Raw genomic sequence first — 27475 nt, 5'->3', positions numbered from 1 at the left:
CACACACACACACACACACACACGAGCCCACTGCCCCCGGGGAGATTCTGGGCCTAGTGTCAGGACAGCACAGAGCACGCTCTGCCCTCCTTTCTCATTCGCTGCATCTAGGATGGGACACTGCTCAGAGCTCAAGGGGTGGGGGGCTCTGCTGGGTCCCGGGAGCCCCACAAGAGTTCAGACTCCCAGGGCAGTGCTTCTGCACTCGGCAAGGCTGCAGCGTGGGCGAAGGAGCCTTCCTCAGCTGAGCAAGTGACACCTCGAGGCACCATGACATCCGACGCTGACAAGAATCTGATCCTGGCACCCAGGCTCTAAGCTCCCACCCATCTCCTCGTGTCCCTGGTGGACGAACCTCAGGTGGCCCTCTGGTGCCTGTCTAGCTCCCACCGCACCTGGCGCCACAGCCGTCCCCACCCCCACCTTCTGTTCCCAGCCGGCTGGGAGCTCCCCCAACTGCCTTGATTTTCCTCTTTTCCCTTCTCTTGGACCGTCCACACCCAGTGCGGCCATCTGGGAGCCCAACAGCCTCTTGTAAGACCCTTCCTCACTGCCTCCCCTGACTCTGCTCAGCTCCCCACCCCGGCGCCCTGCTCTGCAAGCTCAGACACCCTCGGCGGCCCCCAGGGCACCTGCGGGGCGCACCTGCCAGCCGGGGATGAGCAGTCACCTGCTGTCTGTGTCTGTGTCTGCACCACACACCCGCGGGGCTGTGAGGGGCTGTGTCTGCTCTTTGCCTGCCCACCCCTGGGAAAGGTGTGTGGGATAGATGGGGGAGTGCGTGCCATGTGGCCACGGGGTCCTGGGACGCGGCAGGTGCACGTGGTCCCACCCGCAAGGAGGCAGGGAGGCCCACGCCACTGCTGAGGGAGGGCAGGGGAAGGATGGGGGCCTCCCTGGAGGCAAAACGAGGTAGGGAACGAGGCCTCACATGGCTCTGTGACACACTCCAGGGAGCACAGCCTTGAACCTGCAAAGCCCGGAGCAAATAAACGCAGAAAGCAGGCCCTGGGGTGCGTGAGAGGGAGGCTGGCTCATGGGGGGCCAGGGCTCAGACACCCACTGAGGCTCCCAGGACAGGGAGGAGCGGGGCTCCGCAGGGGGCTCCCTTGGGAGAAGGCTTCTGCTTCTTCGGAAGAGAACCACATGCCCTGAGCCCCCGGCCCGAGGCCTCAGGTGCTGGTGGGAGGTCACCCAGAGTTCGTGGCCTCCGCTGAGCCCGGCCCCTGCCGCCTGCCCTGTGAAGGGAGGACTCGGAGCCTCCTCCCAGGTCTGGGGGAGGATGAACTCTGCTCACACACCTTGAGCGCTCAGGCCGGCCCGAGGCGGGCGCCGCATCAGCTCGGGCCCTTCCCGTTGTCTGTTCCTACCCAGCCCTGACTTTCGGAGGCTGACGGAGCCTCTCGAACTTGCGTGTCCTCAGCAGGCCTCACAGTTAGGGAGGGTGTTAAATCCCGTTACAGACGGGCAAGCATCAGGGGGCATGAGGCCTCCGTGAGGCGGCCTGGGTGAGGGGGAGCGCGCCGTGCACGGGCCCTCGGCACTTACACTTGGCTGTACCGTCCACGCACTCCACCAGTGACCCAGGAAGCCTCTCGGACAGGCAGCCCAGCCTTGTCACCTGCTCCACGCAGCAGTGGTGGGAGAAACAGCACCTGAGACCAAGGAAAAACCCAGCTGCCCCAGGGCCTCCTTCAGGGCCTGCTTCTGCCACAATCCCTCCAGCGGTGAGCTTGCACGGTGGGGCCGGATGGCCGTGAGTGGTGAAGGGAGAAAGGCCTAGGGAGGCGGGTGCTGGGGGAGGGACACAGTCGGCCAGACCCCATCTGACCTGCAGGTGACATGCCCGTGTGCCTGCCATCACCTAGCCCGTGTATTAACTATAGCGAGCCTGTCTTTTCCTTGTTTCCAGCATCCGCTCTAGCGGCTGATTGTCCTTCAGCAACCCCACCATCCCAAGGGCCCTACACCTTTTGAGCGCAGAGCCCACCGGCCAGGGGCCAGGACAGTCCCCACGTGCGGTCAGGCTTTACGCCTTATCAACTCCACCCTCGGAATAGTCCTGCAGTTCCCGTCTAGGTTGGCTCCCCACCCTCCCCGCTCCTCTGTTTTGACCGCTGCATTTATAACGTTGGTGGTCTTTTTGTGGAACGGCCCATCTTGGGCACCGTGCAGCTCCTCTTGGGCACTGGCAGTTTGTTTCGATCTGCTTTGTTCAGGTCTAACCATTTGTGCGCCTCCACCACCGAGCACAGTGCCTGGCACAGAGCAAAAGCTCAAGAAATGTGGGCTGAATGGATACATGAATGAATGAATGAATGAATTCATCAATGCATAGGGTCATTGAAAATTCTTCCAGGAGTGGCAGATATAAAACTTAGCAGTTATACTTAAAAGCTATTGAGAAGCTGGGGGACCTGGGTGGCTCAGTCGGTTAAGGATCTGACTCTTGGTTTCAGCTCTGGTCCTGATCTCAGGCTCGTGGAATTGAGCCCCATGTCCGGCTCTGCGCTCAACACCGAGTCTGCTTCAGACTCTCCCTCCCTCTCTCTTTAAAAATAGATAAATAAATCTTTTTTAAAAAAAAAGTTATCAGGAGGCTAAGTTCCACGTGGCCACCTGCAGGGCAAACTGAGTGGGGGTGCCAATTTGCCATGTTGGTTGTTGCAAAACAGGCAGATTTGGGGTCTTCTGAAGGGCTTCGTGGGTGGACTCTCTGGGGCAGCTGAGTGGTACTTGTAGTAGAGCTAAAAGAGCTCTAGACCCCATATTGATGGGTCAGGGTCGCTCTGGCTCTGCCCCTTCATAGCCCAATGCCCACAGACGAGTCCGGGCCTCTGCTGCCTGTGACGGTGCCAGCCGCCTGGAGTGAGCCTCTGCTCTCAGCGGAGCCCCAGGCTGTGGCCAGCAGAGAGGAGGGCTATCACCCCTCCCTGAGGCAGCATGGGCACCTGCCACCCTCGCCTGTGCCTACCTGTCCAGGGCATCCCTCGGCTCGCCTTGTCCTTCTTGCCCACAGTAACAGCCATAAGATTCAAATTCTTCTGGGCATCGGGATGTCAGACAAAAGAGCATCTCTGCAAGCTGAGGCGTCACCCGTGTGTCATCCCCACCTCCTGGGTGCAGGAAGGTGAACCTGTCACAGGCTGATGAGAAACAGGGCTGTCAGGAGAGCGGCGTACAGGGGGATAGTGCTCACACAAGCGGGCAGTGATCCGGATGGGTACTGGTCATCCAAGGAACACTGTGTCCTTGTTTCCCATTGTCATTCTTCTGGGAAGATGGCTACAGGCCGGTCCCCCCACCCCACCCCACCCCACCCCCCGTCTGGCATGATTTGTCTTTCAGAAGGAAGTCTTCCTCGCCAGACTTCTACGGCTCCGCCCAGACTCTTGGTTAAACCCCCCTGAGGGGTGGGGGGCTAGTCAGGACTGAAGGGGCTCTTAGGCGACGTGTGATTCCTGAATGGAGTGATTGTGACCCACTGAGGTGCCAGCAGCGCCCGGCATCCTGGGAGGCATCCTGGCTGTCCTCTCGGGCATCCTGGCTCCATCAGGTTAGCACACTCTGCCGTCAGAGCTCTGATTTTCTTTCTTCGCCTCTGCCCTTTCCTCCTGCACCCTCCTCCCCACCCGATTCCCCTCCTCCTCTGCCTGCACCTTTGGCCAAGTCCTTCTTGCAGGTGTGAGGCCTCTGGTGCGTTCTCTGGGGAGGACGAGAGAGAAGAGGGAGGGAGGGAAAGCCTGGGGGTTTCCTTCTTTCCAACAACTTAGTGTGGATGGTGCCAAGCTGTCACCCTGGGGGCCAGTTCAAGCACTAGGCCGGCAGGCCCCTGTTCCCGACTCAGCAGTTGGGTGGCCACAGGCACGTCAGATGCCTTCTATGTCTCACGAGCCACCTGGCAAGGAGTGTTCTAGTCGCACCAACATAAAGAGGTCACAGTGTGATGCCATGGCCTGAAGGCCTTTGTTACTGTCCCATCCAGAGTGTCTCAGGGCCAAGAGAGAGCAGATGCTCCTCTGCCTGCCCCCACTCACCTTTTCCCGTTGTCTCCTCTAGGCCACTTTTGTTAGATGATGCAGCTAAGCCCAAAGACTTCAAGCCGGCGGGGGCCAAGGTTACTCCTTTTGTCGAGGCAACGATGTCTGCAGATCCTGAAAATGTACACGTTATGGCTCATATTCAGCAAGCAGTTCAGGAAGAGATTTGCCGATGGACACACGGTCAAGCCCACATGCAGGCAGATATTTTAGAAGAACAGTGTTAGGTGGGTGTCCTCAGCCTGGGCTGACAGATGTCAGGGCTGAGTATCAGGGACCCACAAATGTTACATGAGAATTTCCAGATACTCCGATACAGTGAAGGAAACAATCCACTCAACTGAAAGCCTATGGAATGGGAGATGTTTGCACATGACATATCTGGTCAAGGGTTAGTACCCAAATTGTGTAAAGAACTTATCAAGCTCAACACCCCAAAAACAAATAATCCAGGTAAGAAATGGGCAGAAGACATGAGCAGACATTTTCCCAAAGAAGACATCCACATGGCCAACGGACACATGAAAAGGTGCTCAGCATCATGCATCATGAGGGAAATACAGATCGAAACCACAATGCACTGGTCAGAATGGCTAAAATTAACAGCACAGGAAACAACAGATGTCGACGAGGATGCAGAGAAAGGGGAACCCTCTCACACTGCTGGTGGGAATGCCAGTTGGTGCAACCACTCTGGAAAACAGTATGGAGGTTCCTCAAGAAGTTAAAAATAGAGCTACCCTATGACCCAGCAATTGCACTACTGGGTATTTATACAAAGGATACAAAAATACAGATTTGAAGGGTACATGCACCCCGATGTTTATAGCAGCAATGTCCACAATAGCCAAACTATGGAAAGAACCCAGATGTCCATCCACTGATGAATGGATAAGGAAGATGTCACACACTCACATGCATGTGCGCACGCACCTACACACACACACACACACACACACACACACACACACACACACACATTACTCAGGCATGAAAAAAGATGAAATCTTGCCAATCACAATGACATGACTGGAACTAGTGTGTATTATACTCAGTGAAATAAGTCAGTCAAAAAAGGACAAATACTACATGATCTCACTCATATATGGAATTTAAGAAACAAAATACATGAACATAGGGGAGGGGAAAAGAAAGAAAAAGCAAAGAGAGGAAAGCAAACCATAGGAGACTCTTAACTATAGAGAACCCACACTGAGGGTTGATGGACGGACTGGGTGGGGATGGGCTAGATGGGGGACGGGCACTTGTTAGATGAGCCCTGGGTGTTATACGTAAGTGACAAGTCATTGACCTCTACTCCTGAAACCAGTATTACACTATATGTTAACTGACTAGAATTTAAATAAAAGATGAAACAAAAATACATACATAGAATGTATTGGGCTAGAAAAATTAAGTAAATAAATGGAACATAAATATAATGAGAAAACCCCACACAAATACTCCGTGATAAACTTAAATCGGACAGGAGCCCAGGCTAGACCAGCTGCATGACATCTCTTGACGGGCACTGTCCGAGCCCGCCAGGCCTCTGTGTACGTCATGTGTCCTACCACGCGCCCACCAAGTGGAGGCCTAACATGGTGTTCACAGATGAAGGGATAAGACTGGTAGAGAAATGAAGCCAACTCCTGGCACTTAGTAACGGAGGCAAGTACACCCGCCTCAACTCCCCAGAATCCTGGAAGACCTTCTCATCATAGTCTGAATGAACTGCCAGGTCCTCATTGAGGCGGGTGATCTGGCCCTGCCTCCTGCACACAGGCTCCCCGGCGCAGTCGGTCCATGTCTCCCTTTGCTGTGCATCTGCTCTCTCTGTTCTCTTGGCCAGAGGCAGCGACATCTCCAGCCCAGTCTGGTCCAGCCAGAGGGAGCTTTGTAGGCTCTGCTCTGCCATCTTGCAGACCCAGAGCACTGGGGGAGGCCTGGGCATCTTGAGAGGCCTCTTGACTGGCAGTCTCTTCCCAAACCTACCATATTGGTTTGCGTCATGCATCTGGGCTTCTGGGTCTTTGCTCAATGCTCTGTTCCCTGGGGTTTGGGAGGAGGGCTTTCATAGCATCATCCCCTCGGTCTCTAAGATTTTAAGTCTTTAAGATTTTATTTATTGATTTGACAGAGAACACAAACAGGGGAGCATCAGGAAGAGGGAGAGGGAGAAACAGACCGTCCACTGAGCAAGAAGCCCGATGTGGGGCTCAATCCCAGGACCCTGGGATCATGACCTGAGCCTAAAGCAGATGCTTAATTGACTGAGCCACCCAAGGGCCCTGTTGGCTTGCTCTTAAATAGCAGTATGTAGTATCACCCATGGGATATGTATATGAGGGTAAGTTGTTTCAATTTTTCTCTAGGGCAGTTAGGCCACATATGGATACATACATATTATGTGGGTACATACAATGAATGTGCCCCTGTGCAGTAATTCAACTTCTAGGCATTTGCTGTGACAAATTAATCAGAAGTGGAAGGGTATAAAATGTCTATTATTTATAAGAGCAAATGTTAGAAATAACTGGCTAAATGCACTATGGCATTCCACATATTTCACACCAGAAACTATGGTACAGCCCCTAAAAACTCTGTGTGGAAAGATATTTCATGTCAGGAGAATATCATCTTATTTTTTGAGTGATACAGCTCAGACCGCAAAGCCGTGGTGCCAAGTGATTTCAAATTCATTTTAATTATATTCATGGATATGCTCGTGCAGGTGGGAGACATTAGAAGGAAGCACCTTCAGATATTAAAAGCAGCTAACTTTATAACACGGAAGTACGAGTGGTTTAAATAGAAAAGAAAACAGTTTTCTATATTTTTCTAAATGCATCTCTTTATCAGATAGGCTTCCATTTCTTCCTACTAATGAATCCACCTTTTAATTTCATTTGTCTACTTTGGAGGGGGTGGTATAAAAGTGAATTGGTCCCAATGATTCTTCCGTGTTTTATTTTTTAATTTTTATTATTTTTTAAATAAATATTATTTATTTATTCATGAGAGACACAGAGAGAGGCAGAGACACAGGCACAGGGAGAAGCAGGCGTCATGCCAGGATCCCGATGTGGGGCTCGATCCCGGGACTCCTGGGATCACACCCTGAGCCAAACGCAGATGCTCAACCGCTGAGCCACCCAGGCGTCCCTGATTCTCCTGTGTTTTAGAACAAACGTGATCTCATACCCATTTAGGGACAACCATTATTCGCAGGTGGGAGAAGCCAGGTGTGCTTACCTGGAGGGGATGCGGACCTCGCGGCTTCTGTGCCTTTTTCATCTTGACCTGCTTCTGCCCACAAAAGAATAGAGATGCAGTGAGTGTTGGCTCCAGCCTGTCCCACCTCGATATCTGGGAGCAGTTCCCATCCCACGGGCACAGGAGGCAACATGGTCATTGCTCTGCCCCTTGTTGCCTCCCAGGGGAGATGGTGATGACAGGGTCACTGCCAATTCAAAAAGATTGCCCTCCCCAGACAGACGCACCGGCAAAGGCAGCTGCAGCCTGCTGGGCTAGAAGCAGGTGTATCTTTGAAATACTTTAGGAAAGCAGATCTCTCTCTCTCTCTCTCTCTCTCTCTCTTTTCTCTCTCTCTCTCTCTCTCTCTCTCTCTCTCTCTCTCTCTCTCTCTCTCCCTTCAAATCACATATTTTTGAACAAAGAAAACCAAGACAAAATTGTGGATTCTAGTTCCTTGTTCTGTGGCTCTCAGAAGACTTCTGAACCCTGGTCCTCAGTAAAATGAGTTTGTGGCTGTTTAATTATTATTAGGCTCCTATTGTGCTGTAGACCGAACGTCTGTCTGCCCCAAATTCATGTGTTGAAACCTAATCCCCAGTGGGATGGTCTTGGGGCTTTTGGGGGTGATTAGGTCATGAGGGTGGAGCCTTCATGAATGGAATTAGTGCCCTTATGAAAGACCCCCCCAAGGAGCCCCCTGGCTCCTTCCACCATGTGGGAACACAGCTAGAAGGCGGCTGTCTATGAACCAGGAAGTGGACCTCAGCCAACTTGACCATGTTGGTGTCTTGAGCTTGGACTTCCAGCCTTTAGAACCATGAGAGATGAACTCTGTTGTTCACAGGCGACCCAATCTGTGATATGTTGTTGTAGCGGCCAGAATGGACGAAGACGTACGACATGCCCAGATACAAGATTAAGTGCTTGGCTTGTGCCAACTCCACCACAAGCCCACGAGTTAGTACCATGCTCGCCCTCATTCAGAGAGGAGAAAGCAAGTGGATGCACCGAAAACACAGGTCACTGGCCCTAGGTCACGGAGCTAGGAAGCGGCAATGCAAGCCCAGGCCCAGAGCTGGCTGCCCTAACCTCTGAGCTTGCTGCTGCTGCACTTCGGGCTGTACCACAGAGAGGAGCGATGCTAACTCCCACCACGCTTGGGGAAGGAAGGAACTGCCTTAACCTCAATGGGTCAAAGATCAAGATCACGATGCTGTTATGTGGAAGTCGAGCTTACAAGTTTACTGATGAGGTGGACCCGCAAAACGTGATCCAGCAAAGAGCCAGAACCTCAAAGGTTCTAAGCCGGGCAGATGGTTCTCTTCAAAGTGAAATGCGCAGGTTCAGAACAGAGTCCTATGCTGGGGTTGTAACCCCAGGCAAACGACTGCCTCTTGGAGTGCATCCTTCATCTGCCAAATGGGCCTCCTAGGACCAGGGGGGCATCTCAGAGGATATATGGAGGGGCTCAGGAACATGCCAGCACACTGAGGTCCTCCGTGGTGTCCCTGCCTGTTCATCAAGGAATCCGTTTGTTTATTGTTCATCCTTAGTAACTGGTAAATGGTTATTATGAGTGATTAATACGTATTAATAAAGAATCCATGGTTCTTAATCACCACAAGCAAAGCAAATGGCTAGGTCACTTCTTCCGATGACAGCCGATGACACTTCTTCCGATGACGGTACCAAAAACCGTACATTTTTGGGTACGAGGCTGTTCCCACGAGTCACTACCATATCATGGGGACAAAATGAATCTTGCAGCCTGAGGCCGGGTTCAAAACCAGTCCAGCAGGTCTCGTGCTGAACCACCTGTAACTTTTCACCTCTCAGAGCCTGGGTGTCCTACATTATCTGAAAAAATGGGTATCCTGTTATCTTCTGAGCCCTGTCCAAGAGCAATCATCAGAACTGAACGTGTTTATGTAGAAGGTGTGTCTCCACTGGATCCCATGCTGCCCTCCTGTCGCGTCTCCTTGGCTTACTTGTCCTGGAGGGACTGGTTAGTGGGTCAGCTGTGCTCTCAATAGCCACTGTGGAAAGAAACCATTCAACCTCAATTACCCACCCATCTCACCACATAAGCCAGGCAGGGGTCACCTGTGATCAAGACAGTTTTGGGGCTGGGAGACCCGGGAGAGAAAGCCCATGTTGGCCTGACCAGGAACATTGACACACTGGTTCCCCATTCAGGGGACAAGGGGCCAGATTAGCATCAGGCCTGTGTTTAGGTAGTGCGACCTCTCTTTGGGAGGAAGGGCCATTATGTCCCCTGCTAGAGTGGGTCCTTGGGGCATCGCAGCGTAAGAGGAAGTTCAGTCTAGCAGGTAAAGGCAAATGCCATGGAGGCCTTGCCAGCCGGCTCCCAATCTTGGACAATTCTCTCTCCAACTCAATCTACCATCTCAATGTGGAGGTTATGGCAATGATTTCACAGCCTTGTGTGAGCAAGAAATGAGATCATGTATTTTAAGCAAGTTGTCCAGTGTCCAACATGTGGCTTAAGAGGGCATTGCTGTTTTTTTACAGCCACACCAGAATTTCTGAAGACGATGCTGGTTCAGAGTCTTCCCATGCTCTTCTCCTTTAATCCCCTGCCACCCTGAAGGACAGGTATAACCATCCAGGGGCTGGTAAACCATGGCCCAGCCCTTGGCCTGTTTTTGTAAATAATGTTTCACTTGAACACAGGCACACCCACCCAGTCTCTGGCTGTGGTCCTGCTATGATGGCAGACTTGGGTCATTGTGACAGAGACTGTATGATCCAGAAAGCCTAAAATATTTATTCTCTGGCTTTTTATAGGAAAAAAAATTGCCAATCCCTGCTTTCCAAAATGAAGAAATTGAAGTTTCGAGAGGTCGAGCCATGCTTCCAGAGTCATCCAACTGAAACACGGAGGAGTCTGGCTTCCATCCTGAAGCTGCCTGATTTCAAAGCATGATCGTTTCATTCCATGATGGTGAGAACAATCACGAGCCCTCTGCCTTTTTCTTTCATAATTAGTGTTTGTCCTACCTTCAGGCTGCCTCCCTTTCTGGTGGACATTTGTGGGCACTGCTGGGTCATGGGTGTGGGTGCATGTGTGTTGGAGGACAAATGTGTGAGTGTACGCACTTTCTTTCTCCAGTTAGACTAGATTCCTTAAGAAGCTTATTCTTTGCCCCGTTCCCCATGGCCAAGCCACAAAATGATGATGGTTCAGGCTGAAGAGAGTGGAAAACGTGCCAACGTAGGGTTATTTTGTTATTGTCTTGTGGGCACGTCCTCAGTTGAGAATGAAAGTGGCCACTGTCAATCATGTGGGAATTGTTGCTGTGCGGGCAGGGCACATGGTGAAGCTTTGGCTTGGCATAGGTGCCACTTCTTCTTTTTCTAGACCTGGAACACAAGACACAGGCTGACTGTGAGCTGTCGGGGATGCGATGCCCTTGGACATGGAGGACAGCCAGAGATGAGCTGCACCGTGAGCATCTGCTTCTGTTCTCATAGCAGCAGCAGCAGAGGACAGATATACACAAACTTCCAGGGAGGTGGTTGTGCAGAGCCATCTCCCTGAGGCATGGGGTTGCCAAACTTGGCAAATAAAAATACAGGATGCAACTGGGGTTAAATTTAGATTTCACATGAAAATAAAATAAAAACCACCTGCAAAAAAAATAAATAAATAAAACAGATTTCACATGAACAACAGATCACTTTTCAGTATAAGTATAGCCCACACCAATTCTGGGACATACTTATACTTAAAAAGTATTTGCTGTTCATCTGAAATTCAACGTCAGATGGTTGAGGGTGAAGGTCCTGCATCTGACAGTTCTACTGAGGTGGAAATAAGGGTGTGGGAGAAAGCAGAGCACGTAGAGAAGAGCTTTAGGAGTCAGGAGAAACTGAGAGTGGCTCTGGAATGATCTCGAGGTGGTATCAGTGCAAACCCAGGAAGGGGGCATTTTAGGGGAGCTAATTGCAGCAAGTAGGTAGATGGTACAATCAAAACATGGGTACTTGGGTTTATGCATCAGTATCCTTGTGCTCACCTTCTCCTGAAAGGGCCTTTGCACTGGTGTCTGTGGGTTCCGTGGGAACCACTGAAAAACAAAGTCCCCAGATCAGTGGCTGATCACAGCCACAGGAACACAGTGACTATACCACATGCTACGGGTCTCAAAGGGACCCAGCAGTCTGGGACTGCTGGAGCATAGGAGGCGGGGGCTGTGAGAGGTGTTGGCAGCCAAGGGCTGTTCGTTCTATCCCAGGCTTCCCCTGCCTCTCATGCATCTCCCAGGGCGTGGGGTGCCCAGCAAGGCCCTGGCTCAGGAAAGACTCCAGCCCACGCTGGGTTCTGACCAGGAAGGTGACACCTGCAGACCCAGGCTGGGCAATGAAAGCCCCACAGACCCCAAAGGCTTGTGGCTCTGCAATATGGCAATCTTTCTTGGGAAGACCTCTGTTCCAAAGGGAGGCCGATGACACAGAAAAACAAGCTCTGGACTCAGAAGATACATAGAGGTAGAAGGTGCACATATACACACTCATACTCATGCATGTACGAACTCGTGCACCAACCCACACCTATGCAACATGCTCCTTTAACCAATGCCACAGCACTGGGGAGGAGACCCCAGCCTCAGGAAAGGGGGGGGTGCTCTGCCAAAGGGCACCTACAACTTCCCGTTGGGTCTGAGAGATCGTGCGAACTTTCGTGACAAGGAATGACAGAAGCTGAACCCTCGCTTTTTGCATAGGATGCGTGTTTTAGGGTAGGAATGATCACTTGCTTCTTTCAGTTGACAGGCATTAAGAGCCCACCCTGTCTCAAAAGGAGGCACACAGAAAAGATCCTGCCCTCTGAGAAACCACCATCTGGGTCTAGGCTGCCCTTTCTGCTGAAGGTTCTGGAAGGCAGAGGAGGGAGCCAGCTGGTTGGCTCGCGGGTGGCCTCAGTGGCCAGGAGCTCACCCAGCCGAGATAGGCCTTTCTCTGTCAGAGCGTTAGGCTTTGTCCTGGTCACACCACACACCAGGGCCCTCACCTCAGCGAGGTGAACTGGGGTCTGCCTCTCGACTGGATTCAGCACACACCTGTCCATGTGGCAAAGAACAACGTCTGCCCGAGGGGCATCTGCTGCTGGATGTTTGAACTGGGTCTATCAGAAGTAATGGCATCCCCTGGCCAGGGAAAGGTGGGGACATCTCCAGTGCCATGGGTTACTCCTGCAGGCCCAGGGGAGGGGGGTGTAGCCACTGGCTCCATCTGTAGTTCGGCCCTTGGGATCCAAAGAAAAGCAGCTCCCCTAGAAGGCCTTACCTCTGGGCGGAAGCGTTGTCAGCTCTTCCGTGCTAGCTGTCTCTGCAAAGAAACACATTGGAAAGTTAGTTGAGAGCAGCGGGTTTGGGGAGCATCAGAAGGTGCTGGACTTGTGTCTGAAGATATGCCACCACTACTGCTCCCATAGCAGCTCCCGGCCCCGACCGTCAGCGCCCCCGCAGGTGCTCCCACCTGGAGGCTGAGCCAGACAGAACGAAGTGTCCAGATGGTTCAGGGAAGAGTTGATACTGGACCGAGCCAAGCATTCTATGGCAGCCTTGTTGCAGGTACACAGCAGGTGCTCACAAGGGTCCCCGGACTCTGCACAGAGCAAGGGCAGAGCAGATTGGAAAATCTCATTTGGAATCCCAGGGTAATGCAAGCTCCTGACCCCGATCTGCCCCCCGAGGCCCTGCTCCTCCTGCAGGTGTCCTATTGTCCATGTCGGCTCCATGAGCTTTGGCTGCATAGGTCCAACCTGGGAGGCATGGCCCCCCACCTCTCACACTCACACCCAACCAGTTGGGCCATCCTATTGGCTCAACTTTTGACTTTTGACCCTTTAGAGCATGACCACATGTCCCCATCTCCACGCCCCTACCCTACACTGAGCCCCCCTCAGCTCATGCCTGGGTTATGTCCCTGGCCTCCTCCCCCTGCTTCCCTATCTACTGTCATCGAGGAGCCAGAACAAGGCTTTCAAGACTCAGGGCGAGCCATGTCTTTCGGGGGGATTCAGAACCCTCTGACAACTTCCCAATCAACGTCAAAGCTGCTGCCCTGTTCCTTCTCAGGGCTCGTCTCTTTCCTCCCTATCACCCCCTTTCTGAATGACTGGCCTGCCTCCCCCGCATGTGGGGCCCCGCGAGCCTGGGGGTGAGCCCACCTCCCAGACAGCCACGAGCGGCTTCCTTCTCTGCCCCCAACACCTCAGTCTTTGCTCCATGGGCGTCTCCTCCCAGCCAGCCCTCCCTGGGCCTTGCCCCTGGTTCATTTCCCTCCACGGCTCTGGCCACTGCCTAACACACTCTGGCACTTTGATATTTTCAAGGTCTGGTGGCCATGAGGAGATTTCAGAAGGTCAAAATATCCCCAACATCTGGACGATTGCTTTGCACTAGGTGCTCAGTATGCATCTGGTGAATGAATGGATGGATGATGGATGGATGATGGATGGATGGATGTTTTCTATGTTCACTGTGTAGTGACTTATGCCCATGCCTCTCCTCACTCCTCTCCCCATGCACCACACTGCAGCCAGTCCTTGCTACCTGGACTTTGGGGTTAGTTGAAACCTGGGCTCAAATCCTGACTCTATCACTTAGCAGCTTATATGACTTTGGGCAAGTTATTTAATTTGAGCTTTCCTGCCTTCTCTGAAAACTGGGAATATCTCATAAGATGGTTGGGACAGAGGCACCTGAGTGGCTCAGTGGTTGAGCATCTGTCCTCGGCTCAGGTCATGATCCCGAGGTCCTGGGATTGAGTCCCACATCGGGCTCCCTGTATGGAACCTGCTTCTCCCTCTGCCTGTGTCTCTGCCTCTCTCTCTCTAGGTTTCTCATGAATCAATAAATAAAATCTTAAAAACCAAAGATTGTCGGGATGATTGCATCTGCTGGCCATAACGCCTTTGGCACATAATAGGTGCTCATAGAGGGAGGCTCAAACAGAGCACCCCAAGGTGCCATGTACCTCTTCCCTCTGTGCCTTTGCCTATTCTAATTCTTCCATCAGGGTTGCCCAGAGACACGAAATAAAATCCCTGGAGTCACACGGTGAGTAGGGTGGAGAGCTGAGATCTGCATTGACACATGTCTGATTCTTAACAAACAGCAGCAACCCCAAACCTAATTCATCCCTCCCTGCCTCTCTTCCACTTCCAACACTGACTTCTTAACTTAGGCCAGTCCCCGTGTTAACTGTTTTACATTTAGCCATGTTTACACGTAACAAATGCACCACTGTTTTACACTGAAGCATTTATTTTTTTTAAGATTTTACTTATTCATGAGAGACACAGAGAGAAATAGAGGCAGAGGTATAGGCAGAGGGAGAAGCAGGCTCCTTGCAGGGAGCCCGGTGTGGGACTCGACCCCAGGTCTCCAGGAACCTGGCTAAAGGCAGGCGCTAAACCACTGAGCCACCCAGGCATCCCTGAAGCATTTATTTCTTTCTTTATTTTTTACAAATCTCTGAAGCAAGTTTTCTCTTCCCCATGTAGAGGTTCCGACATGTGGATTAGCTGCCCTCCAACCACACAATGGGTCAGTAGCAAGCCATCTGCCCCCACAAGCTCCCAGGATTGCTACAGTATGAAATTGTAAATCAAATAACCTGCCAATCAAATATTCTTTCATTTCAAAAAGCATTTATTGTGCATCTACTCCATGCAAAGTACAGATGCCACAGATCTAGCCCTTGTGGGGTTCGGAGCATAGCTGATGATGTCCTTAGTGGTGGCGACGATGAGGGGGACCCCTGGGAGCCCTGGGTCTGGTCCAGGCCTGGGATTCCTGAACTGTCATGGCTATTTCTCAGCCCAGCCCCCGGGGACACCTGGGGATGCTCACCACACGTGATGCTCTTGCTGACACAGTTGACATCTATGCTGAGCTTGGCTGGGTCTTGGGGACAGTCCTTCTCAGCGGCCTCCTCGTAGCATCTTCGGTGCTGGAAGCAGCAGCTGGGGCAGGTGGGGGGAGGTCAAGGTGAGAGCATGGGGGCGGGTGAAGAGAGGGGAACTGTTGTGTCTCTGGATGATCCCTGGCAGTGACCTGTTTCAAATAGTGCTCTCTCTCACAGACACATGCACACGCGCACACGCACACACACTATTTGAGTTCTATTACCTACACAGCAGATGGCTATTATCATTATGAGCCTTTACACACGTGGGGATTGAGACACAGAGGGTTCAGGAACTTGCCAAGGTCAAAGTCGGTCACAGAGCGAGGCTGACACTAACATGGGAATCAGGAAGCTTTTGCAGTGCACGCAGGTGGGCAGTGGAGACCGAGGTAAAGAATAAAAAAATATACAGGCAGGTGATGGCCTTGGGCAAGTTACTAAGTTTCTCGAACTACCTACTCAAGAATTTTGGCAGATTTAAGAAAACATCTGCTGCATTCAGGTTCACCCTTTCTCTTTTTGAATGTCACCAAGCTGCCCCCGGGAGGCAGTTTGCTCATGATCCCAAAGGTAGGAAAACACCCTTCTGATCAGAGGCAACTCACACCCTCTCGTGGAGATGTGGAAATGGGAGAGATCTATTGCTTGATGCCAGAGCCATTATTCCTGATCCACCAAGGATCTATTGCTTTTTATTTAATTAATTAACTAATGAACTCGAAAAGCAGTTGGAGGCGGACTATCTAGCCAGTCAATTAATTTGCTGAGTTCCTACTATGTGCCCAGTGCTGTGGCCCATGCTGGGGGTGCAAAGAAATAACACGGTGCAGACCCACCCCCCTTGAGCGCATGGGGTGGATACCATGTGCACCCACTGGCCCATGTGGCAGGTGCAGGACAGGGGAGCGCAGGTGTTTGGGGAGCAGGGAGGTTGACCTGGTGCCTTGGGGGCAAGGTGTCCTAATGGAGAAACGTCCAGGCCATCCGAGCTATTCCAAAGGGGAGTCCTTCCTGCTTCGATGAGAGCGCACCCTCCATCACACTGCTCCGGGCACAGGTATCAGACCAGTGAGGCAGGGACTCCGGGGGTCAGTGAGGTAGGGATGGATTCCGGGGCACAGGGAGATGCAAGTTCAATTCCCTGCTTTCCTACTACTACTGCCGCTGCTGCCGTCACTATGGCTGCGATGACTGTCACTACTACCACTAGTACAGTGCTAGTAGCAGTACTACGAGCGGTACTAGTCCTACAGCTCTGCTAGTATTGCTGCTACAGCTGCCCGCGCTCCTGCTGCTGTGGCTGTTACTACTACTGGTACTATTCATGCTACTACAGCTACCGTGACAACTTGCCACGGCCGTGGCTACTATTACTTCCGCGGCATTACTAACATTGCTACTATTGCTGCTAACACTGCTGCTGCTGTGGCTGCTACGACCATTGCTGCTGTTAGCGTTCCTACTACTACACCTACTGCAAGTGTTACTGTGGCCATTGCCACTATTTCTTCTACAGCATTGCTAATATCGCTACTGACACTGCTGCTGACATCGCTATTACTACTACCCTTGGTATTAATACTCCGATGGCTACTATGACAACTGTTACTACCCCTATTGTTACTACTATTACGACGATAGCCCTACTGTGACTGCCGCCACGACGGCGACTCCCGCTGTCACCACTACCGCTATAGCCCTACTCTTCCTGTCACTGCTGCTACCGATCACCAGTACTCTTAGTAAGTAAACTCAATAAACCGGACGGAGTCCCAGTCACGTACCGTGTCCTTGCTCACTTAATCTTAAATGATAATTCTCTGAAGAAGGTATCACCGAAACGTGCGGCTTCTACCAAATTTTCCCAGCTGACCCCTCCCCGCCGCCAGTATCTCTTAGGCAGATCCTTGCTACCGCTCGATGCATCTCAGGTTTTCAATTGTGTCGCCCATCTCCTGTGCGAAGGTGGGTATCTCGTGTTCCTTTCCTCCCCCGTGTGCAGGGGGGGGGGGGCACACATCTTACCGGCCCCTCGTACCTCCTCCACATTCCCCGCTAGCTGTTTACCTCTTCGAAGCAGGGATAGCATTCTGCTTATGTTAAGCCCAGAGTTCAAATGCTATTGGTGCATGTTTGCGGAAAATTAAACAGATGCCTTCAGAGTTGCTTTACCCCTGGTGGCCAGGACGGTCTGAAAAATGAATAATTCTCTTATGCTTACGGGTCACCTGGGAGCTCATCTAAAATTCGGACTTCCAGGATCTAGCTAAAGGTATTCCGAGTCAGTAGGTCTGGGATGGGTCCCTGGAATCTGCTTTTAAGCAAGCATTCAGGTGGTTCTGATACCAGTGGGCCCAACTTCGAGAAATACCACGCTGCAGCTTTGCATATCAGACATAACCAGGCTCTCGACAACCCCCAGGACGTGGGGCGATCACAGAATATGCTGCATTTTAAGGCTGAGGCTACCTGTTGCCCTGCAGGTCAGGAGAACCAAGACACGTCCTGGCAGCTTTCCACGTCTGTGCTCTGCCCAAGCAGCAGCCAGGCCTCTGACAGCTGCCCGTCCCCCCCACCCCGGCCAGGTGTGGCTCACCTGTCAGCCTCATCCACGGGGGCCCCCTCCATCTCGAACCTGCAGGCACAGCCGTAGTCTTCGAAGTCCCGGGGGCAGAGACCAGCCACACACTTCATGCCGCTCACGAACTGGAGCAGCGCAGGGAAATTGGTGAAGACAGCCTGCAGCCAGGTGAAGTGGGAGCCCAGGCAGTCTGCGGGATGGCACAGCGGGAGGGGACAGCCTGTGCAGGGACTGGGAACCAGGGTCGGGGAAGGAGGCCCTGGGCCCGGGGCTCCCCACACCTCAGCAGCCTACTGAGCTCCATCTGTGTACTCGCAACTGTTCCGGACAATTGCAGGGAGGCGGGTTTATAAGCTGTGGTCCCTGTTGGTTGCCCCCTGACAAACGGTCATTTAAATCCTCCCTCACCAACAAAGCTGAAAGGGACTCAGGGAAACTGAGCTTCATCCCTAAGTCCCTGGGGATGTTTGACACTTGCTCATTCTCAGTTGGTCGTGCTAATCCCAGCTTCCGTGACAGTGAGTGACCTAGGGCTGAGCATGTGACCCAGATCCGGCCAAAACAGCTTAAGGGGAAGTCATTTAGAGGCTTTTGGGAATTATTTCTTTCATAATACAAATCAAAGGCATGTAAGAGGTCCTTTTGATCTACATCTTCTTCCTTCCTTGAATATGGGTAAGGATGTGCTGCCTGGGACTACAGCAACCACTTTGGCACCATGAGGCCCCATGTCTAAAGTTGAAAAGCCAGTAGGCTTAGTTATAGCAGCGGAGGAGGAATGAGCCCGCTGGGCCTCTGATACCCGTGTTGAGCTACTGCAGCAATCCTGATGCTTTCAGCATCTGTGACATAGTTAAATGTCTCTGTTATTTAAGTCCCTATGAGTCTGCTGAATGGATCCCAAATGATAGAGTCCTCAGCCCTGGAGAACTGTAATCCAGGGGGAAGAGAAGGGATACAGACACTAATAATTTGGGGACCCTACTATGTGCCACAAACTGTGCCGCATGCTTCAAACAGCACAATGGTTTAGAGTCATAGTGAGTCTAGAGAGCATTCACTTGGTCCATCACCCCATAATCTTCATGTTCGTCCTGCAAGGCCGATGCCATTCTGTGACTTGCATTTCACAGATAAAGAAACTGAAGGTCAGAGATATGCCCGAGGTACCAACCAGGGGCAACGATTTACCCTACACAAGAACACTCTTGTGAACAAAAGTGGCAAGAGAACAATTTCCAGTTCCCTCTTCTCAGCCTTTCTGACTGGAGGACCATTAAGTGCTAACGGGGTGACCCCCCAAACCCTGATTCTAATGCAGAGGGTCACACGTCGGGGAGCTTGGGGAGGTCGTGCAGTGGTCTGTGAGGACAAGTGTCACCCAGACCGTTCTAGTTTTTCCTGCCCCATTCAAACCTCCTTTCCCGTGTCTTGTTTCCACAAAGCCTAACCAGAAAAATGAAGACATAATTCTGTACTGAAGGAAAAACCGACTCTAAGGTGTGTGTGTGTGTGTGTGTGTGTGTGTGTGTGTTTATATAAATATGCATGTTCACTCAAAAACTTACCAAGCACCTGAGCTTAGGCACGTACCTGCCTTCAGTGCTGTTCTCTGGGCAGCACGGTCTAATCCAATAGCATCTCAGAGCTCCTTGCTCCCGTCAGTCCTATGATAGTCTCATTTGGGGGCTACTTTTAGAAAGCTATGGACCATCACGGTGCCCGGCAGTTGATAGTCACATGATAGATATGTAACTGGTAAGTGGGATACTTGGCACTGTTCGGAATTCTTAGGCTTTATTATATTTCATCATATGCATTTACCGGTTGGGGAGAGAAAATCCAACAACTTTGGTGTTGGAGGCTAAGCTCTGGACACAGAGGGAGCTTCCGCCTTGTGACCTGGGCATGGCACATAATTCCTGTCACTTCCTTTCCTGTGCTTTCTCTTCCCAGCCAGGTTGTGGCAAGGAAATAAGGACTAGGAAAGCACCTGGCCACTCGGTGACTTACCGTGCCTTAAAAGACACCTTGGCTCTTGTTGGACCTGGATCGCAGAGCTCAGAGCTTGCTGGGTTGGCAGGAGCGTGGAACCCAGAGAGCAGAGCCCGAGGTCCTGGTAATCGGCTTGGATTTCCCACACTCACCCCATGCCCTGACACCAGGTGGATGGAAGCGCTTTGGTTTTGGTATTTAACTTACCAAAAATGTCAGCCACATTTTCCACATTTTTAAACACCCCGTGGAAGGCTGTGATATCTAAGTGGAAGGCAGAGAAAGAAAGTCAGAGAGCTGTTGGTTTCTCCCCGTCCCCTGCCCTGCCGCCTGGCCCTGCCCCACCCCTGTGAAGAGCAAGGAAAACCCTTTCTCTTCCTCTAAGGATAGATTTGACCTTGGGCTAACTTTCTAGGAACACAGGTTACCATGGAGACCCGATAAGATGAGCCGGGAGCTGTGTTACCAAGCAACATTGCTCGGTGGTACAGAACACCCTGGATGGTAAGGTGTGTCTGGACTTGGCAGGGACCACGGCTGAACTGTAAATACCTGGCGGGAAGTCATCCCCTGGGGGCTTCCCTCAGGGTGACACCTCTTGCAGCGGAAGCATGCCTTTTCTGGGCATCCCAGAAATTATACCTATGAAATTGTTGCTAGAGGTAGTAATTCCAATAGAGACTAAAGCTTCTAGGCCAGGGCAGGTCCTGGGGGCTGCTCCATGTGAGCCCCACGCCCCTGTCCCAGAGCTGCTACCTGGGGGCTCCAGGCAGATGTGCAGATCACACCGGGGAGCCACGCTCGTTGGGGAAGGTACGGCTGGCATGGCCTGATGGCACATGGGGCTTCCTGGCCTTGATCCTTCCAAGTGCCAGGTGTGGTGTATGAGTCTTAACATCCACCAGAACTTCTTCTTGGGCCACGAATCGCACTTCCCATGGGGGTTATGGCATTGCGAGGGAGGTCAGACAGTCATCTGGGTCTGGGTGGGACTGATCACTTTGCTTGCATGGACTCAAGCACAGACAACTTGGTTGACTCAGGTCACCTCTCTGCAAGTGGGGAGATGAACCCTAATTTCGGGGCTTAGGTGACCAGCTGGGTCGCTGTGCATCGTGTTCTTCAGCAGTACCCAGACAGGAAGCTGCTTGAGAAATCCTTACGGTCTATTACCAGGAAAACGTCTCCTTCCCAAGGGAACAATTATGGGTCCTCCTCTCTTATAAGCAGAGCACTGAAATGCATTGTCTTTCTCTTTTTGCCTTGCCTTCTAGGAGGCTCCGAGCTCAATTTGAAGCTAAAAAACCCTGACCATATAACCCTCACAATCAGCCCATTTACTTCTATCCCTCTTTCAGCTGCCCTTCGTGTTTTGATGGAAGTCATAATACTTTGTCACTTGGTGGGGGCGGGGGGAGTTAGACACAGGGGAGACTGCGGAGGGGGAGGGCTTTCGAGTCTTATTTGAATCACTCTGCCTACAAGAGCCACAGCAGTGAGCAGTATATTCCGAAGGGGTCATCCCCCCTGCCAATATCCTAGACAACTCTCTACCCGGCTAGGTCGCCCAAGGGAAGTTCGAAGGATCCTTACTGATATTTTTTGAGAGTCCTGGAGGCAGCTCCCGTGGAAAGTGTGGGGTGTCCAGAGGGTGGGCCCCTACAATCGAGGAGGAGAGCAGGGTTAGCAGGAGCAGCAGCCAGGAGGTGAGGGGACTCAGATAAATTCAATTCCACGTGTATTTTTCTAGGACCTGCCATGTGCCGGGTCTCTGATGACAATGAGGTGGCGCCAGTGTTTTAAAGAGTAGCCTTCTGGTGGAGGATAGAGAGGTTTGGGGACTTTAATTTTAGATTGCATGTTTGTTTGGAGTGCCTTGCGATGAAAGATTGGTGGAAATAAGTGCAGGCAAGGAAAGGCCCCCAGGTCCCCGGGAGCCTGGAGTCAAGGACAGGGCTTTCCCACACCGTCAGCAAGCAAAATAGCCAGTGGCTCGTGGGGATCCACGTGTGGTGAGATGCAGCCCCCGACCCTGCATCTATCCTCAGTGGAGACACGGGGAGAGGACGCAAGGTTTGAACTGCAGGAGATATTCCGGCAAGGAGCCAGTGGGACCTGGTCCTGCCCCAGCCTTGGTCACTGGCTGGGCTCCATCCCCAGGGGCCCTGAATGCTCATTACGAAGTAGGGCATCTGCAGGGAATCAGGAGGGGTCGGGCCGAGGATGGTGTGATATTAGATGAACTTGAACCTGCAATTCTGACAGATGGGGGCCCCTGGTCAGTTAAGCATCTGCCTCATCCTTGGGTCTTGGTCCCAGGATCTTGGGATCGAGGCCTTTGTCGGGCTCCCTGCTCAGTGGGGCGTCTACTTCTCCTTCTTGCTCTCTCTCCCTCTGCTCATACTCCCTCCACCCCACCCCGTCTCTCTTTCGTTCATGCACTCTCTCTCTCTCTCTCGGATAAATAAATAAAATCCTAAAAAAAATAAATAAATAAAAGATCTGATATTACAGGTAAAGAAGCGTGTGAATAGTAGAATAAATGGCCCTGGCAGGTGTGCCGTGGACACGCCAATGTTACAGCAGCCATGCATCGTTATTATTACTACTATTATCACCGACTTGTGCCTCTCCCTGCCCCCTTCCCCCTCCACACCAGGACGTGGTTGCATTGCTTGGACCTCACCTCCTCACCAGCCTCCTCCTGCTCGCCATGGACTTATCTCAGGGACACTGATGACTATAGCAGGTGTTTGTCTGTGGGAGGGGAGCTTCCCACCCTACGAGCACCGCAGGCTCGCCCTGGGTCTAGGCAGCCCCAGGCCTCCGCTGTCAGGCCCTCCAGGGATGGGTCAGAGGGGGGGCGGCCGCCCTCCTGTGCACGGCCTCGGCCCTTCCCCACAGGCCTCCCTCCCAGCCGACGTGCTCCGGGGCTGTGGGCAGGCGCAGCCCCTCTGGCCCTCTGATCGCTCACTATTCAACACAGGGCGATGGGCCCACCGAGGCATGTTCCCTCCTGCCCGAGAGCCATGGGCTGCATGGGGAGATGCCCTGCAGATGTCCCGAATGTGGGGAGACCCAGGTCCTCCTTCGGCTCCAGGCGAGCCCCATCACAGAGCCCCTGTAATGGCTCTGCCACTTTCCATATTTGGTGTCATCGCCTCCAGAGCCATCTCATTAGCAGACCAGCCCACAGCTAAGAATGTCTGCTGCCCACTTGGGCACCAGCAGGGAGATATTGCCTGGTCCTCCATCGGCTCTTCCCTGGTATCGCCTTGGGCCCCTGGCAGGTGGAGAAGCAGTGGACAAGTGTGCGTCCCCACGTCCCTCACTCCTACTCACATCAGGGTGTCGACACCCACACATCTCATTAGCAGCTAAAGAAGCCGCCCTGGTTTTTACATTGTTTATCCCAGAGGTCTGAGTTGGCTCGTTCACAGAGTCCAGAGGTGGAGGGTCCATGGGGACGGGGAGCCCTGGCCCGGGAGGAGCGCTGCTCTAAGGGAGGGGAACTAGCATTCCTACCGGTCCGGGCTTGCTCTTGCAGGCATCCCCCGAAATCCAGGGCTGGGCCCAGTACCGCGGGGCACATCCTTGCCATTGCCATTTTATGGATAAGAAGCTGAGACCCCCGGAGGAAGCTCTAGCTTCTTCTGCCCCTGCACCTAAGGCTTCCGTCCCTCTGTCCCCTGCCAAGCTCTCCCAAACCATCTCCCTCTTCGGACCTAACCTAATGCTTCTGGGATGATTATCATTTCCCAGACACCAAACTACTTCTAGCCATCCTGGCTTTGCTTGTGCCATACCCTGAGCCTGGGGAGCCTGCCCCCTTTTTGCATTACTGACCCTCATGTTTTGGGATTCCGTGCAGAGTTCGAGAAGCCCTACCGGGACCCCACTGTGGGTGGGGTTAGGGGCACCTGCCGGGGCTCCTGTCATGCTGGGACATCCTTCTCTCACTGCACTTATGACCTCGTGTGGCAATGATCTGTTTATGTGACCCTTTCCCCCACTAAACTAGAAGTGTGTTGAGGGTAAGCACGCTGACCCACTGCGTAGAGTGCGGTAGGTGTCTCTTTGATGAACAAAGAGCATAGAGTGGTTGAACTTTGCCATCAAACGGCCAGTGTGTGGCCAATGAGTGGTGGCCCAGTAGAAGCACAGAACCCTAGCCTCGTAACATTTAAGTGAAACTGGGAGACGTCGTCTTGAGATAGTGGAAAGATGAGGTCTACCGGCGGCTATGAGTGGTATTTCCCAGTACCAAGTACTCTACCCAGAAGATCAACCAGGAAGGCACCAAACCCCCCCTTGGCCCAGCCCCCTTTCCCAGAGGTTCTGGAAGTTGGACATGCAGAGATCCATGGAGAGTGAGAACAAGTTTCCCTGCGTGATGTGGGCCAGTGTAGAGCTCTCCGATAAAGGGAGCATGTGGTGTAGACCGAAGGTCCAAGGGTGTCTCCCTCTCCTAACACAGACCTGACCACCGTCCCACCGCCTAGCTCCTGCAAGAGCCAGCTTCAGTGACAAGAAGAGCACCTGCCCTGGGTGTGCTGAGGAGGCAAAGATAGAGGCCGCTCCTACTCCTGGCATGAGGACAAAGAAACAACCGGGAGAGAGAGGAGCCAGGTAGGGCACAGAGACTCTCCACATTGTCCACACACCCAAAGCCTTGCCTTGAAATCTGAGTCAGAGAGCACTGGGGGCACAGAAGTAGGGGTGCTCTGAAGCCCAAGGCAGGGCTTGCACTGGCTCCCAGCCAGTGACTCAGCAGGTATACTGCAGTGGGCCACTTCCTGGGGGACACGGGGCTCTTCTGATGGACTCCCCCCTGGTGGCCTCGCCAAGTGCTCCTCAGACCCAGCAGTGATCAAGGACGCCCTGCCTTCACGGGCACACATCTGGTCTCTCCCCCTTCCTGGTTGCTGTCTCATTTTTTCCCCCAGGTGTGTGTCCACTAATGACATCTCCAGTCCCAGCATCTATTTCTCAGAGGACCCAGACTAAGACACCACTCTCACCTCTTTGAGACCAGGCAGGCAAGCAGAGAGGCCTCAGAAACAGACCTTTCCCCCTATAGTGCCTGGATCAAGAGCTGGTGAATTTGTTGGGTGGGCAGTGCTAGCTCTGTGGTGGTCATACCCTCACCCCTGTGATGTTGAGTCTGCAGGTGAGGTACATTTAACTCCACACACACAGAAATAAATAAATAAATAAATAAATAAATAAATAAATAAATAAATAAATCCACACACACATGCATGTTTGCACTTAAATTTTCTATGGTGATAATTTTTGGACTCTATAGGTGTTTGTATCTGAGAATAAAACCTCCCAGGACAGATGCACAAATGCTTGTGACAGTTTAGAATAACAATTTTATAGAGAAGTTTTATACATAAATAAAACATTTAAAGAGATGTGTAGAAGGTGTTTGGGGGGCGGTGCTGAAGGGGTCATTTTGGTCAAAAGCAAATTCAATGTATTGGAAAAGAAGAAGGACAGAGAAGAGAGTAAGTTTGAAAAATTAGAAGAACAGGTTTTGGCGGGTAAGATCTCATTTTAAAGAGTAGGGAAGAAATTGAAAAGCTGCAGGCTATTTCACAGCCTTATCGTCCAAGAGCAGGCAAGTCGAGACCATAGTTGGCATCTGATCAAGACAGTCGAGGTAAAGGTGTCCCACCTGCGCTATCCCTGAGAACCCAAGTCACGACAAAATGGTTTTAATGAGGAAAAAATCATCCACGAAGGAACTAAATAATCAATAGAAGCCCAACAACTCCTGGAAGTGGGTGTCCACTCTGTCCTGCAGGGAAGGTCTGGAGTCTTCTGTGACGTGCAGTGATTTTTGCTCACAAGCTTCCGGGGACCATGTAAACCCCCGTAAATCTGCTAACTCAGGTCATGGTCACAATAAATTTCAGTAATCCTGGCAGATTCACTGTGGCTCACCCCACTCCTGTGTTCAGCACAGAGAGGGGCGCTCAGCGTGTTGGTCCCAAGTTGATGTGAACAGGAGAGAAGGGGAAAATGTCTGGATAAATGAGTGGTGTCAGTCGCTACAGAGTCTGGGCAGTGGTAGGAAGGGAAGACGCGAGCTGGGGTGTTGGAGAGTGGCACCAGGAAAGGAAAGAGGAAGGAGCCAGAAGTCTCAGATAAGAAGCCCCGACTCTGCGCAAACTTGAGACAACTACCCCGGCTGCCAAAGAGCCTGCTCAGATGTTTCCAGGCTCCTACAGGTGCGGGCCCCTACAGCGTGGGGTGGAGGTGTTTGCCTCTACACCAGACACACCTACGCAGGGGAAAGGGAGCTGCTGCATGTCAAGAAGGCTGACACGCTCGCTCGGAGGAAACCAGCCAGACCTGGGACGGTGATCCATGAGCAAAGGGAAGAGGACATGCGCTCTCAGGTGGAGGGGTGATTGCCGACTGGCCACCTGCCTTTAGCTGTCCTTGGATCTCCACCTCATGGCCCATCCCATCCACCCTTCATGCCCTGGGTGGGGGCGGGGGGAGCTCAAAACATCAGCTAAACTAGCCCATAGCTTATCATTACTGTGTGATTCCCATCACTCCTAGGCAAGGGGATAAAAGTAGTAATAGGCAAATCAGATGATGTTTGCCAACAGTCCCCAGTGTTCATAGTGATGATATACCAAACCGGAAAGCGTAAAATACCGTCACTCACCGCCACGCGAGGCCGTCAGCATACTCAGGAGGAGAAGCACGATCATAGCGGGAGGCCAAAGGCTGGGGGCTGAGGCATCAACTGGAACAGCCTCCTGGGAGACAAGTCAGCAGAATACGATGAGGATTCTTTCAGAGATCCCAGGAAATAAGAACCACCAGGAGCTTTGTCCCACGGTGCCATGCGGTTAGCAGGAGAGAGTCCCCGAAGGGTTTCTGTCCCTGCTTTGCTACCAACCAGCATTTAAGTAATCAGGAGATCATGTTCTCTCTATGAGATTCAGTTCATCCATCTGTAAGGTGGAAACCTAACCGGGCTCTCCTTGCGGACACAGGTCTGGTCCTGTTGTGTTACTCATTTTCCCGTGCTCGTTGATTGTGTGTCAGGCACGTTTGCAAGGATCCAGGGATGCAAAGTGAGGGGGAAACGCTCCTTATCTGTGAGCTGTTCACAGACTAGTGGGGAAGGGAGACGGCCTAACAAGTACTATGGCTTGACTTTTGTAGGGATAACCCACCCGTTGGACTCTAGCAGGGTGCCCACTACACCTGCAGCGGTCTGACTCCAGCCTTCCTACCATCACCTGACACAGGTGCACATTTGGCGACCGCATGGTGGCGCTAGCAAACAGTGCTTCCCTGCAGGGGCTCCACATTCCTTTCCAGTGGCTTCAAAGCACTTTGAATACTTGGACAGTGCTTCCGGGGACTGCCATGGTGGTGGTGGTGGTGGTGGGGGGGATTGGAAGGCAAGGGGGCAAGGTCCAAGGACCTACCACCTCTCAGCTGTCGCTGCCCTGTGATCGGAGCAGCTCAGCAAATATTTAACTTGGGGAGGTGCTTAATGCACTCAAGGAGGTCAACCATGTATTTAATAGGGAAGGAAAAGCATTAAAGACCTGAGAGATTTCAGAATAATTTTAGCTCCCTGGGGAATATAACTCCATAAAGAATGTCAGAGGCTTGGCTGACT

At 52.3% G+C, this 27475-nt stretch overlaps 1 protein-coding gene across 3 annotated transcripts in view; it reads right to left on the bottom strand.

Annotated features, from left to right (window-relative positions):
* Positions 1 to 27136, bottom strand: part of OC90 (otoconin 90) — a 28792-nt gene extending 1656 nt beyond the window's left edge. For 2 of the 3 annotated variants that reach the window (XM_041769464.1, XM_041769466.1), the window contains exons 1-13: positions 27021 to 27136; positions 26504 to 26597; positions 21409 to 21474; positions 20023 to 20079; positions 17836 to 18010; positions 15182 to 15294; positions 12801 to 12929; positions 12609 to 12650; positions 11339 to 11389; positions 7296 to 7349; positions 4038 to 4154; positions 2975 to 3146; positions 1549 to 1655 (exon numbers count right to left, since the gene is read on the bottom strand). In XM_041769464.1, coding sequence (XP_041625398.1) covers positions 1549 to 1655; positions 2975 to 3146; positions 4038 to 4154; positions 7296 to 7349; positions 11339 to 11389; positions 12609 to 12650; positions 12801 to 12929; positions 15182 to 15294; positions 17836 to 18010; positions 20023 to 20079; positions 21409 to 21474; positions 26504 to 26597; positions 27021 to 27116 — 1273 coding nt within the window. In that variant the 5' untranslated portion in view covers positions 27117 to 27136. The remainder of the gene's footprint in view (positions 1 to 1548; positions 1656 to 2974; positions 3147 to 4037; positions 4155 to 7295; positions 7350 to 11338; positions 11390 to 12608; positions 12651 to 12800; positions 12930 to 15181; positions 15295 to 17835; positions 18011 to 20022; positions 20080 to 21408; positions 21475 to 26503; positions 26598 to 27020) is intronic. The other variant, XM_041769465.1, reaches the window with a different exon arrangement.
* Positions 27137 to 27475: the final 339 nt, after the last annotated feature.

Source organism: Vulpes lagopus, chromosome 9 (genome assembly GCF_018345385.1).
Source record: "Vulpes lagopus strain Blue_001 chromosome 9, ASM1834538v1, whole genome shotgun sequence".
Classification (NCBI taxonomy): Eukaryota; Metazoa; Chordata; class Mammalia; order Carnivora; family Canidae; genus Vulpes; species Vulpes lagopus.
The sequence above is the reverse complement of the archived record's forward strand: the minus strand, read 5'-3'. Positions and strand labels throughout refer to the sequence as shown.